Raw genomic sequence first — 14,733 nt, forward strand, 5'->3', positions numbered from 1 at the left:
TAACCGCCACTTAACCATGACCAAAATCGATTACTGTAGTCTGCCGTCTGCTGGCAGCATCTTATTCGATCGTAAGCAACATCTTATTCGATCATAAGCAAGCAATCAACGTGGAGTTTTGGTGCCCAACCTGTCAATGGCAGCCAAGAGGATCCTACAGTCGCTTATTGTGGCGAGCTACTGCAAGTACTCGGTGGACAGCGCAAGACATTTGGGAGAAGGATGCTTTAGACGGCGACTAGTGTCGATCTGAAGGATGAAAGGATTCTACAAGCGCGAGCGATATATATATATATTAGACTATACCACGGGCTTAGCAAGACAGACACGTTACACAACAAGTTGTGGTTTCAAAGGCCATGCATATGTGGATGTGAGAGGACTCGGGGCAATGTTGAGACAAGCAACCGATTAGGATTATAAAGCCTCTGCCATGATACTTCATATCAGCTGGCCACGGTGACGGGCTGAGGGGTTGCGGCCGAACGATGAAGCCGGCACATGGACTTATATGCCGAGTATCACATACTATCGGCCGACTGCATCCCACTCATAAGGCAGTCGGTGTGCAGGAGGTCAGTGCCGATATTACTGCTACAAGGCAGGAATATTACTCCGAGCCTCGAGTGTTCAAAAGATAGGTAGGGATAGCCCCACACACAGATCGACGGAGTGTGTAGGAGCAGGAGCATCGCCGGGAATGGTCGAAAGTTGAAGCTTCTTTTAGCGAGGCCAGGAACCCGACCATTCGGTCACGATGACCAAACAACTGCCTTGGTTGCTCAACTCCTAGGCTCCAAACTCCGAGGGCTGCCCTGCCCTTTCCCCAGTTTCCTCTGATAAAGCAAGCCGGAACATTCGTCCGCTGCGCTCGGCTTCGGCCGTCTGACGGAATTGGGCCTCCTCCGTGCCATGCACCAGCGAGTCGGCGGCGACAAACCCGCTAGGTGAACTAGGACCCCGAGTCCCCGATGCGGCGACCTTGCCATTTCTACGGACTACCCTGCCGTCCCTCTCACATGCAACTAGACAAGGCTCTCGCTGTTGTAATGAGAGAACGCCCCAGCTGCCTGTCTGCAGATAGGCGGGAAGTATTTTGTCCTGTATTACTACTGCTATTGCTACTACGTAGTTGCTTTTACCGAGGCTTGCGAGGGGTGCTTGGGTGCCCAGCACCGTCTGCTTGCCTCGTGCTACGCTCACCCCCCTTTTCCATGAGGATCAGTGCGGAGAACGGATACTAGTCCGATTTCCGTCTCCCGTGTAGCTTTTTGCTTGTGCGTTGCTTATTATGATGCCTGTTGAGTGCTGGGCTCCCGGTTTCTACCCTGGGACAAACTATGTGATACAATCATATCCTGTTGATCCTATATATGTGTGTAATACAAATACTATCGATTAGTGTTTGTACAGCTAAGCAGCCACCTACATAGACAATAAGCCAGTACGAGTAATACGAAGCAAGTTGAGCCTCTCATGGACCAGATGCAGGCATCCCTCACCCTGCTCACGCAGCAATTCGGTGGGGCATCGCCAGAGGCCCAGGAATGGAAGTGTTCCCTTAGCCTCACGCAGAAAAAGTTCATAGCCGAAGTGTGTGGCTCCGTGTGTTTGCGCTAGTGTGTGTCCCCCGGTGGGATAGTAATGGGGATTGGTATATACGAAGGGCCCTTGAGCCCGGTTCGAACCTTAAGGGCTTGCCTTATTAGTAGTCGTCTAATGTGATGAGTCGTTCCGGGGTTCATGAGACCGGAAGCTGGGAGAAAGGTTTCGTTTCCTATGCGAGTTGTTGATCGACTCTCTAGACAAAAAGGGGAGCCTCTGCATCCGCCGCCTCGAGTATACTATACACGGTCTTGTTGAATCATGAGTCGATCGTCGGTGCATCAAAAGGCAGAGTCTGCCATGTCGCCGCCTCAGCTCCGGAGGGTCCGTAAGGGGACTCGCAGCTGTTGGGAATGTACGTCCAGAACTATCACAAGTCTTCTTCGTCTTCCTCTTTCCCTTTTGCGTCTCCATCGTTCCCCTGCCGTCCGAGTTCCTAATTACAAGAGGGTCTTCTCGTATATAGGCAAACGTCGCAAGATTAGGTGCTCGTTCCAGCCTGGAAACCCGGCGACCTGCATATGGTGCATCTCCCACAACCTAGTCTGTGTCAGCCAGCGATTCCGAGATGAGGCGAGCGATGCCTCGCGCAACCAGAGCATGGAGGAGAGGATGATGCGGATGGAGAACCTGCTGGGGCGGGTTCTCCAACAGATGGAGGCCGCGAGCACGCATCCTCCTCATCCTGCGAAGGAGTCTCCCAGACGCCCAGAGACCGCCGAGGACGGCACCGGCATCGATGTCGTCAACACGGATTCCACCATTTCAAATCCTTCTTCAACCTCGGCCGTGATTTCCATCTTCAAAAGCTCATCTGTAGGAATAAAGCCTATACAAATCCTGTATTAGGAACATATTACATACTGACCGATCCCCCTATAGTTCATGTCAGAGATTGGAGGAGAGGTCTCTTCAACGCCTACTTCACCCACAGCACCAGATATCAACCAATCTATCATCCGCAGCGATACAACCATGTGGCCGAAACTAACAAGAGTCTCCCGCCTTTTGCTGGAGATGATGCCGTCTCGTGGCACAGTAGAGCTCCTCGATAGCCAAAGCTCGCCTTGGATCTGTCAACTCCTTCGGCCCCTTCCATCACTCAGACACGTGAACAAGTTCTCGCTGCTAAAGATGATGCCGCTCGAATCATCAACTCCGAGCCATCCCACGCTCATTGCGAGGGCTCTCATGTGCATCGTGATATGTTTACAGCAGCTTCCCCAAAACGTCGACACCTCGCAGCTTCGGTTGCCATCTCCGCGAAACGAATACATGCAGTCCCTTACTTCGGTAATCATCTCTCTCGTTACCTCCGATGACGAAATTATTGCCACGCAAGAAGGCCTCGAGTGCCTCCTGCTTCTCTCCATCTACTTTGTCAACTCGGGCAGACCTCGACGGGCGTGGCTCAACAACCGAAGGGCAATGGCGATTGCGCAGTTGATGGATTTGCACAGGCCACGCGACAACGACGACCTTGACGGAGGCGCAAGCATCGCTGAATCCAACATGGCCGACCTGTGGCCTCACATAATCCACCATGACCGTCATCTATCCCAGATCCTAGGGTTTCCTTCCGGAGTAGCGGATACATACGAGCCCTTTGTTCCGAGCAATCTCAAGCTCATGCAGCACCTGGACGAGAGGAAACAAGACGCCATCTATCTCGCACATCTCGACCGCATCGCCGGACTTTTGATCGAGAGGGAACAGCGCGCTTCGACTGCAGGTACGGCCATTACCCAGACCATTGACAATGCGCTTGTGAATCTGGCCACGTCGATGCCCTCATCCTGGTGGCATCCCTTCGACAGGCTCTCGGGCACACAAGAGGAGGCCATGGACATGCTCTACGGCCGCTACAACATCCAGCTATGGCATCACCAGCTCGAAATGTCCAACCACTTACCGTTTATGCTCGACGCAGCCGAGGAGCGACTGAGCGAATACAGCCGGATTGCCTGTCTCAAGGCCGCGCGCCAGCTCATCAAGGTGTATCTCCCGCTCCGCACGACCTTTGGCATGTTCTCGTGCTGCATGACCAACTTCCAGGCGTTTACCGCGGCCGTAATCCTCATCTTCAACATGTTTCTCCGGACGCCCGCTGCCGAGCTCGAGGTCCTGTCGGGCCGGAGGGAGAGAGACTGGGGTCTCATAGCGGATGTCATCGGCGCCCTCGATGCCGCGGTCGAGCGGTTCGAGGACAGAGTCGCTCTGCAGGCGCGGGACGTGTTGCGGCTGCTTCAGGCAATCGAGAAGGATCCCAAGACGCTGCAGGGCGACAAGTTCCACTTTACGATTCCTTACTTTGGCATCATTTCCATTGCTCGGAAGACGGCACAGGACGGGGGTAACGACAGTCCCGGCGGAGACAACGACCAGCAGATGCCCGACGACAACGGCGAGAACGAGAATACGTGTGGCCACCAGCTGGCTTCTACAGGGGCGGAGCTGTACCTTGACTATTCAGCCACATTCATGACGACCATCGACTTCATGGGACCCAGCACGGCGGCGGATGTCGACGAGCTGACGCAGCAGTGGCTGGTGGAAGACGTCTGATGTCAACTCGTCACACTATTACAGCAACTATCCAGATCTCGCATGGAAAAGATAACCACGATTCAACTCGCAACATGCAATACCACCATGATACACGGAGGAAAAGAAACTCCAGGGCCTCTTGTGTATACTATAACAGTAAGCAGGCTGACTCACGTCAGGTATGATTTCGGGCATTGAGGGGCCCGCGGTGGCGAGAGTCCATGTTGTGTATGTATGTGCACCATTCAACCCCTGAGGCACTTTTCTCCGCGGCTCTCGCTATTATTTTGTCTGCTCGGAGCATGTTTCTGCTTTGGACTCGGTTAGCCGGCGCTTTCTGGTTGGGGTGACGCAGCCAATGAGACTCATGAAGAATGAAGAGGAGGGCGCTGTCTACGTGTATCTACTTTTACTGTACCATCAACACACATGGCTCGGGGGGTCAATGGAGCATGATGTATACCCAACATTATTAAGACGAAACATGATCTTACAAACCAGGAAGTATTATCCGTTCATGCTTCTTCGCTGGCTTGCCATGTCTTCTCGCACGTTCTATCTCCGCAGAACATTTCTCGCGGGTGACATTCACTTCGGGCTATAAACGGAGTGCGAGATGCACGGATATGGGATGGAAGGGCCCTTACTACTTGACGCATGCAGACCCTGGTCTTACCCAAAAGCTTTGACGGTGTTAATCTAAGAATCGGAGGGCGTACGAAGCATGACCACCGAGGACGCATGTACGTACGGGAAACATGCATAACTTGCCCGATCAGGCCTGTATGCGCCTGATAAATTTCGCCTGTCCATTCCGGCAGTTCTGCGCAGCGGCCGGAGATACGGTAGTTGAGTTCCGTAAGGAGTACATAGAGGAGATGATGATAATGGTATATCACCAGGCGCCTTGTCTCTTACAACTCATCAGGAAGCTTGATGTTCTTGTCGGCTGCCTACCTTACCTATGTACATGGAGATATCCTACAACCCGGAGGCCGGAAAAGCTAGACGGGAAGGAAAACCACCCATATCAATCGGCGGCCGCCATTGCGGACTTTTATAATGTCCTAGCTCACGTTGCTTCCCCCATGCACGGAGTAAGCACTGCGACATTCGAGCTCAAGGAACCACAATTCGGCATAGCGATGCGCTATAAGCGGAACAGGCTACAAGCAGACATGCATCCGAACGGTTTTCGTGCAAACAGTCCAGCCAAGATTCCGGTCCCACGGAATTCGTGGTTGCGAGATCCAACTAGTACCATGGGAACCAGCACAATCATCACCTGTACTTAGTGCGAGTATGGAGATGAAGAAGAAGCATAGGTACATACAGTATACAAGAGCCTGCGAATATGTGCCGATGAGGGCATGCCGACAACATATAGACTAGTAATGATTGTCCAATTGAGCTTGTTTTGAGGAAACGGGATTTTGACTGGATTTCCGAGCCTAACCACAAGGCGCTGGAATATTACCCTGCATGTGCAGATCCGTGGCGTCTATGTAGGGCTGCAAAGAACCCTTTTTGTCAAAACCGACGACACACCATTCAGCTGTTGGGAGGGTAAGCAATTAGGAATCAGTTTGCCTGACCTATAGCCAGCTGCTTTTGCAACTATAGGGTTCCAGCTCAGTTCCCCTTTTCTCTTGGTCCCCCCCCGGTTTAGCAATGGGATGAACGACGAAGGATCGGGTGGTACAGTAGTGGTGAGAAGTTCCTTTGGACGAAGCACACTATGTTCATCTTTGCCTTGTTGAGAGATTATTACTCATTGAGGAGCGCCTATTATCTCATATAGTAATAGATGAAGAAGGCTTATTGCATTGAGAAAGAGGTGGGAAACATGAACATGAATGTCATTAGAGTATGACGGAGAAAAGCACTTCGCCGTCTTGCGGCGCTGGTCTCTTGAGTCAGGTTCCGTCGGGACGGCTTGTATGTACTAGCCCTGATACAACATGCATAGGTAAGTAAATCCTCAAGCAGTTTCAGTAGCACCGAACGCTGAGTAGAGTTAGTCTTTGCAATTGTTAAAGAGAGTATTCCGAGCCTAATACTGATCTGTAGGTATCTTGATGGCGTGATTATGTGATGGTAGACTTAAAAAGAAACCGCAGGATAGAGGGGTGTGATTCTCAAAGAGGAATCGTGAGGCCGGCGTGCGCTTATACATACAAATAAGGCATGCTTGCCATGTCGAATCTGCGATTACACAGCTTCCATCAACGGACAAGGTAGCTCGACAAATTATATATAGAGAGTATATTAGCATTGACCATGTTGATTAGTTGTTTACTGATCAAAGACGACGAATTCAAGATTCTGCGGTCTCCTTTTGTTTGCTTCGCCCCTTCAGGAGGCTGTGAATACTAATCATCCACTGCTTGTCTTTGGCTTCTTTTCGTGCCGTCGACATTCGAGATCTCACGAGCAGCGCATTGATTAGAGTAAAGGTATCATTGTCTCGTGATGAGTGATCGGGAATGATAGGTGCAAGACTGGACATGACCCTTTACCGAAGCTCGCCATGCCCTAACCTCTAACTCACATACCTCGCTTACAAGCACGACGCATGCAAAGTGCAGTGATGATACCTTCTTTTCTCGTTCATCAAAGTGAGAAAACGGCTCCTACAGTGATATCACTACCGGCATGTGACAAGGACCCTGCAGAAGACCCAATTCCTGGCTCTCGGAGACAAAGGGGCTGACAAAACTTCCCGCCGAAAGAAAGCACCAAAGTCGGGCGCTTGTCTCATTCACTTTAGATCTTTTCTCACCTTTGGCCTGGCCGCCTGGTTGGCGGGACAGGCTTGGCACTTGTACGGAATACTACCCTACTCCCAGTTTATACCGACAGTGAGATGCTGCGATCGGGTAGATTCTGTAGATTGCTTTATTATTGCGTCATTTGCAGGACGACGCTCTGAGGCACCTCTTTCTGCTGCATATTCCGAAACACGGACGCTCGCTTGGGAGTTCTGAGGAGCAACCTAGATCATCATTCGAGTAGGTAGGATGGAGTGCTTCGGCAAGTTCCTCGAAGCCTTGGAGACGGTCCACAGCTATCGGCCGATACTCCCCGCTCAGTCAACGGTTAATTTCGCCTCGTCCCGAGTCATTTGGCCTTTTCTCATCACATATGCTACCATAGACTCCTCTTTGCATCTTCTTGCTACCTGCTCTTCATCTAAAATTGGAGGGTCATGGGATGCTTGATGGAAAAGAGACGGGAACACGGCCCCAGGCCGTCTAGCCAACAGAGAATGCTCAACTACCCCCTCGTCGGTGAGTTTCTGTCAGTCTCAAGCCGCACGCTCTCAACCCGCACGTTATGCCCGACGACCTGAAGACAGAAAATTCTCCCGACGTCAAGAGCACACGTGATGCCTTTCAACAGCGGTATGGAAAAATTATATCCAGGCCGGCATTTCTATCCCTCATTCCCGGGGGCCCGGTACTTATACACCAGACCCCAGGGCCAACTTTCTGCTCATCCCGCCGCCGAGGTTCTGCTACTGGGTGCCCCCCCACCCGGTCATCATGAGCCAGAGCATGAAAGACGGAGCTTCTGTCAAGCAAAACTCAGCCTCATAATTAGCCCCGTGTCAGCACTTGTCAAGCCCACAGCAAACAAAGCCAGGGGTTCACAAACGTCTATGGAGTCTTTTAACAGCATCTGCTGGCGCATAGCGTGACTAAACGGCAGCTATCGGCCCAGCCGTCCAGGAACAACGCCGGTTCTGCCCCTGTGTCATATAAATCAGCACGGCGACTAGCTGCTTAGTCTTGCCTAACAATAGAAGCCCAGAAGCTCAAATTGGGGCTTCCGAGTGCCGATCGGGGTCACACGCGGTGAGTTGAAGACAGGGGGAGACTATCATAGGGCTTGTTTTGGTTCTTACTTCCTAGTCATTCAGTACGGGCAACAGAGGGGATGCTCCAGCCCTACTGCTGAACCAATCTCCCAAGGAGAAGAGTCTTGATGAAACTGTGGAAATTAGCTCACAAAGCAGCAGGCAAAAGGCATCTGAAGCAAGTCCCTATGTCAGACCCGGTTGCTGTTGACCCCGTTTCATCACGGAGCTCTGCCGTTACGGGCAAGCTTCCCATTTTGCTGTCAGAGATCAGCGGATACAAGCAACAAGTTCCTGCGACGATCTGCGGAGATGGCCTCCATAATAGCCTGTATAGGCAGGACGTGAAGGAAAAAGGAAATATGATGGCTCTCTGGAGCAGTATAATTGCTACAGCTGCTAGTAGCATGCTGTCTCCATCGGGCCGATGGGCATGAACGATGGCGACTGGGCTGAGCGAGGAGAAGTCATGGCAGTGAAGGGAGGCGGTAAGTAAGACGAGGGCAAGCTGAGCGATGAACCATGTTCTTTATATAGATGGCGATGATGGGTTCTGGGGGCTTCGCTTTCTAATAGTTCTTTGATCCACGCGATTAGGTGATCGTAGCGAGCACTCAGGGTGTTGATCGCTTGTCTTTAATAATACACGAGCGTCGTCTCGGTATCCATTCCTTTCTTCTGTATCCTTTCCCTTCCGACGACAAACTCTCGTTTTGCGCGTCTTCCACTCCTTTCAAACCATGATGAAGTCACTGGCCGTCGTGGCCGCCCTCCTCGGGCTCGTCACGGCCTCGCCCGTCGCCGTCCACAACCAGACACGCGTCCAGGCGCAGCTCGACGCGAGCACCTCCTTCTGGTACGCCGCCATGGACCACACCGGCCAATACAAGGGCTACGCGCCCAACGCCCCGAGCCCGGACTCGTACAACGTCTTCGTGGCCGCCAACGCCGGCGACGCGGCCTCGCTCCAGTCGGCCATTGACTCGGCCGGCAGCGGCAACCGCCAGAACGAGTGGCTGGCGTCGCAGCCCCGGGTGGTGTACATCCCGCCGGGCACTTACACGCTGTCCAACACGCTCAACATGCGCACCGACACGATCCTCATGGGCGACGCCACCAACCCGCCCGTGATCAAGGCGGCGGCTGGCTTCAGCGGAGACTACCTCATCAACGGCCAGGACCCGTCCACGGGCGTGTCTGGCGAGCTTTCGTTTGCCGTCGGCATCAAGAACGTCGTCCTGGACACCACGGCCGTCAGCGGGACCTCTAGCATTTCTGCCCTGTACTGGGGCGTTGCCCAGGCTGCGCAGCTGCAGAACGTCAAGATTGTTCTTGCGCCCTCGAGCGGTGGAAAGGGTCACACCGGCATCCAGCTCGGTCGAGGATCGACTCTTGGTCTTGCGGATGTGCGGATCGAGAACGGCCAGACGGGTATCTGGCACAACGGACACCAGCAGGCCCTGTACAAGAGCATCTACTTCTACCAAAACACGGTTGGCATGCTCATCAGCGGCGGAAACACCATTTCCCTGCTGAACCCGACCTTTGACACCGTCGGCACCGGCGTGTCCAACACCGGCGGCAGCCCCTTTATCGGCATCGTCGATGCCAAGTCGATCAACTCGGGCGTCACGTTCAGCACCACCGTGTACCCCTCGATCGTCATCGACAACCTGACCAAGGACACCGACTCCGACGTCGTCGTCCTCCGCGGCTCCACGGCCCTGGGGGCTTCGAAGAACGTCGTCAACTACAGCTACGGCAACACCGTCGACCGCAACCCCATCTACGGCGCCGTCACCGGAACCACCGCCCGCCCTGCCGCCGTCGCCCCCGGCGGCCGCATCCCGGCCGTTGTCGTGCCCAACTTTGCGCAGAACCCGGTGACGGACTTTGTCAACGTCAAGGACCCCAGCCAGAACGGCGGCCAGACCGTCAAGGGCGACGGCTCGACTGACGATTCCGCTGCTCTGAACAAGGTGCTGCAGTTTGCCGCCTCCAACAACAAGATTGCGTACTTCCCCTTTGGCGACTACCGCGTGCTTTCGACCCTTGTGGTCCCCGTTGGCTCGAGGCTGGTTGGTGAAGCTTGGGCGACGATTTCCGGTGGCGGAGACAACTTCAAGGACGCCTCCAACCCGAAGCCTGTCGTCCAGGTCGGAAACGAGGGCGACGTCGGTGTTGCTCAGATCCAGGACATGCGATTCACCGTCTCCGATGTCCTACCCGGTGCTATCATCGTCCAATTCAACGCTGCCGGCTCCAACCCCGGTGACGTCGCGCTCTTCAACTCCCTCGTCACCGTCGGAGGAACCCGTGGCGCGGACGGCCTGACCAACACCTGCACCAAGGCCAACGCCGAATGCCAGGCTGCCTTCATCGGCCTCCACTTCACGGAGAACTCGTCCGCCTACGTCGAGAACACCTGGAACTGGGTCGCCGACCACATCACCGAGGGCTTCAGCGGCGGCTCCAACATCGCCGCCAAGGGAGGCGCCCTTGTCGAGTCCACCAAGGGAACCTGGCTGCACGGCCTCGGCAGCGAGCACTGGTGGCTGTACCAGCTGAACCTGAAGTCTGCCAGCAACGTCGTCGTGACCCTCCTGCAGAGCGAGACCAACTATGACCAGGGCGACAACACGCAGCAGGTCCCCCCTGCGCCGTGGACCGTCGATGTCCAGGGCTGGGGAGATCCCGACTTCTCGTGGTGCGACAGCACTGCTCGTTGCCACATGGGCCTGGCCAACTATGTGCAGGGCGGATCGAACATTTACTACTTTGGGTCTGCTTCGTGGGCTTTCTTCAGCGGTCCCGGATATCAGGGCTGTGCTTCTGGTGGTTACCAGTGCCAGGGTAAGTCAATGTTCTCCTCCAGACGGAATGCATGGCAAAAGGGTTTGTTTACTGACAATATGATAGACTACATGCACGTTATCAAGACGACGCCCACGAACCTCCAGATGTACGGCATGTGCTCCAAGGACACCAAGGTTGCTCTTCGCTTGGGCAACGGCACCGACATCAATGCCCAGGACGGCTTCACTGGAGGCTGGAGCCCTGGTGGCGACATTGGTCGCTACACCTCTTAAGCATAGACGGCGCAGAGAGGATCTTTTCGAAGAACCGTAATGTATATACCATACGTTCTCATAATTCGGACATATTAGAGTTTTGCCAATGAATTATATATAATGTTCTTCTCTATCCAACATGTAATGTTATTAGCAGGCGTCTGTGACCAGACTCGCGAAACATGGACTGATCGCCAGAAGACGTGAACTCTTCCTGAGCCAAGTTCCAACGTTGACTCCGCTGTTGCTCATCGTAGCCAGCAAATATACCCATCAAATATACAGTAAATGTCTGAATAGAGGAATCACGGGTCATGCCACGATACTGCTGCGGACTTGCCGGCTTGTTGATCATACTCCGTAGAGTGAAGCCAAATCTCCGTTCCCCGCCGTATAAGACAAGGGAAGAGACTGGGCGATTGGAGGTCGTTTTTCCATCTTTCATCATCTTTCCGTCTTACCAGACTCTTCAATTTCGACCATGGCAACAACTGCGGCTTCGTCTCTCGACGACATTACAAACCATGACTTACGCCACTGGGTGAATCTCATAAAACAGATCCGAGCCGCCGTCGACGCAGCCATTGTAAAAGAACGAGCCCAAGGCATCGACATATCCCAACAGGTCCTAAACGACTACCCCTTCATCAAAACCCCCGCATCCCAAGAATCAATCCAACAGCAAGAATCAACCCTCCAAACGACACTCCCAGAAGACTACAAGCAGTTCCTTCACGTCACGAACGGCACCGGATTCTCAGGCATCAGCTGGATCCCATCACTGCGCGGCGTGGAGCAGCTGCAGTGGACGCAAGCGGCCGACGAAGGATTGGGATTGCTGCGGCTGGACACTTTCCCGCCAAATGTGACGTCTCTTGAGGAGACGACATCGTTGACGAGCGAGGAGTTTGACGAGTCGCCTCCGCTGGAGCGAATCCTGATGATTGGCGATGAAGATGAGGAGACGGTTGTGCTTTTGCTGGAGCCCGAGTATGTGAGGAAATGTTGGGTTTGGCTGGCGGGGAAGAGGGGGATGGAGGTTGGGGATGCGCCAGGGCAGTGGCTGTAAGTCACGTTGTTCTATGCAGTCCTGCTCATTTATACTGACTGTTTGCAGCTTGATCTCGTTTACGCCGTGGATGGCGACAGTCGAAGTGCATCCTTCTTTTGAAGAATATATGCGAAGCAGAATCAAGTCTGTTGAGGCATAGATAGCTCAACACCACCCTTAACCACCTCACAAAAAACGTTACTGAATCCTCGTAGCTATCCGTATTCCCATCCATCTAGTTGAACGCTTCAAATGCTATCTAGTAGCTGCCAATAGCTAGCGCAAACTGTTGACCTCTAGCAGATGACTGGATGCCGTCTCGCGAGTTGTCTCGGGATCTAAACACGTCGCATGACTGGAGCTGCTGACAGAAAAGCCCCAAGTTGGGGGGCATGTGAATTTGTCAGCCGATGCCATTTCGAGATAAAAGACACAGTTGAATGTCTATCTTGTCTCAGCATGAGGAGGCGCTTTAAATACAGCAATCTTCCGACTTGCAATTAGAACTTAGGGCAAACACTGTCTGCTTGCTCAGAGCGACACCAAGAGAGCATCAGCAAAATGGACCAAAAGGGCATCATCGAGCGGCGCCTCCCCAACGCCGTCATCTACAACCTCACGCAGCCAAACCAAGTCACAATCACGCTTCCCCCCAAATCAACATGGTCAAGCGGCCTCCACTGGCACGAAACCCACACCGAATACCTCAAGCTCATCAAAGGCAGCATAAAAGTCCGCCTCGGAGACACCGAACAAACCATCACCGCGAGCAAGACAGACCAGCCCGAGATAACCGTCAGGCGATATGTCTGGCACGAGTGGCAGCGCGCGGAACTAGACGGCGAGGAAGTCGTTGTGATTGAAAAGACGTATCCAGAAGATGGCGAAAAGGCGCTGTTTTTCTGGAACTTGAATGGGGTAATCTTGAGTGCTGGGGAGGTTGTTGGGACGAATGTGCCTGGGTTCGCCTTGTTCCCTTCAAAGATCAAGGATCTCATCATCGATTTCTGGATCACGTTTAACCTCTTCATCGTCTTCCACTCGCTGGACAACTATCCTGTCATTCTGAGCACGACGAGGTTCTGGAAGGGAAAGGCTTCGCGCGGCTTCTCGGCGGATTGGCTTGTGTCTCACTTGCTGCTATCGCTGGCTGCGTTGACCGGCCGTGTCTTGGGATTGAGGGCTGTGAGATCGGAGTACACGCCTGCTCCGCAATACAACCGCTGGAAAGAGCATTATTATATCGAGAACTCAAGATAGGCCCTGGATAACGATGCTTTGCTATGTTACGAATAACGAACTGCGGCTCATGTGGCTGGGCTATGTGATCGTGTCTGCATTCATTTGCTCCGTCCAAGGGTCTAAGCTTCGCCCCGTATAACGCGTACCTGATCGAGAACGGAGCAGATCCTCCCAAAGTGTTGAGGCATCCATATGTCATAGACGTTCTTCACAAACTGGTATGCAGTCCACTTCTCTCTGCCATCATCTGCGGTAAACGACAAGTCTTTGATGAGATGGCGGTAGTACTTTATATCCCTCCCATCTATCACCGGGTAGTGTCCATATATCCTAACTGACCTGTCATCGTGTGAAATAGAAAAGGCGAGAATCTGTCGGTGGAGCTCGTGTTCACGTCCTACAATATAGAAGAGCAATGTCACGCCCTGCACCGCAAGGGTCATGCTGTGTGCGTTTTGACGATCTGCGACGTCGAGAGAAGCCATTTCGCAGGATAAGAATGGGAGGTACACATGAGACGTGGCCTTGAAGAAGGACAGGCGAGAGGAATCCGTGACGAGCCACGACAGCACCGCACGTTGTGTGTCTGAAAAAGCACCCAACCGGAATCCAACCGAGTAATCTGGCTGTGGAGTAGCAACCCCGGGTACGGCGCACGAGCACTTCCAGCCTTCGTTGACACTCTCTGCGAGGATATCGAGGTGCCTGGCTCCGTATGTTGCAAGAGTCTCTGCCGAGGGGACAATAAGCTGAGAGATGTCACGAATGATCCGAGCGTGGCTCGCGTTTCGGAGCTTCAGGCAGGTCTGTTGGAACAAGTCGTCGTGGAAGAGCGACTTTTCAGGAATCGTCTGCTTCGTCTCTAGCAGGACCTGGCAGAGCTTCCTGCTTTCAGTCGCGATGCCCAATGACGATGGAGCCATGAAGCTGCTGCCATGGATGGCGAGCAGCGTCTCGCATTGCTGGTCTCGATACTGGGCGGGTTTGTCCTCCCGAGGCCCCTGGTCGATTGGCGGTGCGAACGAATCAGAGCTTGCTCGCTTCCGCTTGCCGAGGGCAGACGAGGACTCCTCTTGCTTCCGCTCCGGGCCAGGCTCAGCGTCTTCGCGCGGCCATGGCCATTCTGTCCTCCAGCCGTTGATGCGGGGGTGGGTGTCGTCGGCAGATGTTGTTTTCCCAGCAGGTGTGGGCTTTGTGAGAAGGGGGTCGGGGGATCGCAGGCCTTCAAAGAAGGCTACCATCTGCTTGGGAGCAAGCAGGTGGTTGCGCTGCCTTTTGGGCGCTCTCTCGACTGGACTTGTAGGCATTATGATGGAAGAAGGTGGTCGAGATGGAAGAGGGCGCGGACAAGAGCTGTG

At 53.6% G+C, this 14,733-nt stretch overlaps 5 protein-coding genes across 5 annotated transcripts; 4 read left to right on the forward strand and 1 right to left on the reverse strand.

The window, feature by feature from the left end:
- Positions 1-1,866: 1,866 nt before the first annotated feature.
- On the forward strand, positions 1,867-4,170 carry BBK36DRAFT_1181712 (hypothetical protein; the record flags this gene model as incomplete). The annotated part of the gene is made up of 3 exons (XM_024896259.1): positions 1,867-1,960; positions 2,072-2,394; positions 2,488-4,170. The coding sequence occupies 3 exons, from the start codon at positions 1,867-1,869 to the stop codon at positions 4,168-4,170; spliced, it is 2,100 nt and encodes a 699-aa protein (XP_024746679.1).
- A 4,581-nt stretch (positions 4,171-8,751) lies between these two features.
- On the forward strand, positions 8,752-11,100 carry BBK36DRAFT_1143855 (glycoside hydrolase family 55 protein; the record flags this gene model as incomplete). Its single annotated transcript, XM_024893626.1, has 2 exons — positions 8,752-10,864; positions 10,931-11,100. The coding sequence occupies 2 exons, from the start codon at positions 8,752-8,754 to the stop codon at positions 11,098-11,100; spliced, it is 2,283 nt and encodes a 760-aa protein (XP_024746680.1).
- Positions 11,101-11,563: 463 nt separating this feature from the next.
- On the forward strand, positions 11,564-12,293 carry BBK36DRAFT_1143856 (hypothetical protein; the record flags this gene model as incomplete). The annotated part of the gene is made up of 2 exons (XM_024893627.1): positions 11,564-12,147; positions 12,200-12,293. The coding sequence occupies 2 exons, from the start codon at positions 11,564-11,566 to the stop codon at positions 12,291-12,293; spliced, it is 678 nt and encodes a 225-aa protein (XP_024746681.1).
- Positions 12,294-12,694: 401 nt separating this feature from the next.
- BBK36DRAFT_1181719 (hypothetical protein) lies at positions 12,695-13,396 on the forward strand (the record flags this gene model as incomplete). The annotated part of the gene is made up of 1 exon (XM_024896260.1): positions 12,695-13,396. One exon carries the CDS (start codon positions 12,695-12,697, stop codon positions 13,391-13,393), a length of 699 nt encoding a protein of 232 aa, XP_024746682.1.
- Positions 13,397-13,494: 98 nt separating this feature from the next.
- On the reverse strand, positions 13,495-14,491 carry BBK36DRAFT_1181721 (hypothetical protein; the record flags this gene model as incomplete). Its single annotated transcript, XM_024896261.1, has 2 exons — positions 13,495-14,415; positions 14,486-14,491. The coding sequence occupies 2 exons, from the start codon at positions 14,489-14,491 to the stop codon at positions 13,495-13,497; spliced, it is 927 nt and encodes a 308-aa protein (XP_024746683.1).
- Positions 14,492-14,733: the final 242 nt, after the last annotated feature.

Source organism: Trichoderma citrinoviride (assembly GCF_003025115.1).
Source record: "Trichoderma citrinoviride strain TUCIM 6016 unplaced genomic scaffold BBK36scaffold_13, whole genome shotgun sequence".
NCBI lineage: Eukaryota > Fungi > Ascomycota > Sordariomycetes > Hypocreales > Hypocreaceae > Trichoderma > Trichoderma citrinoviride.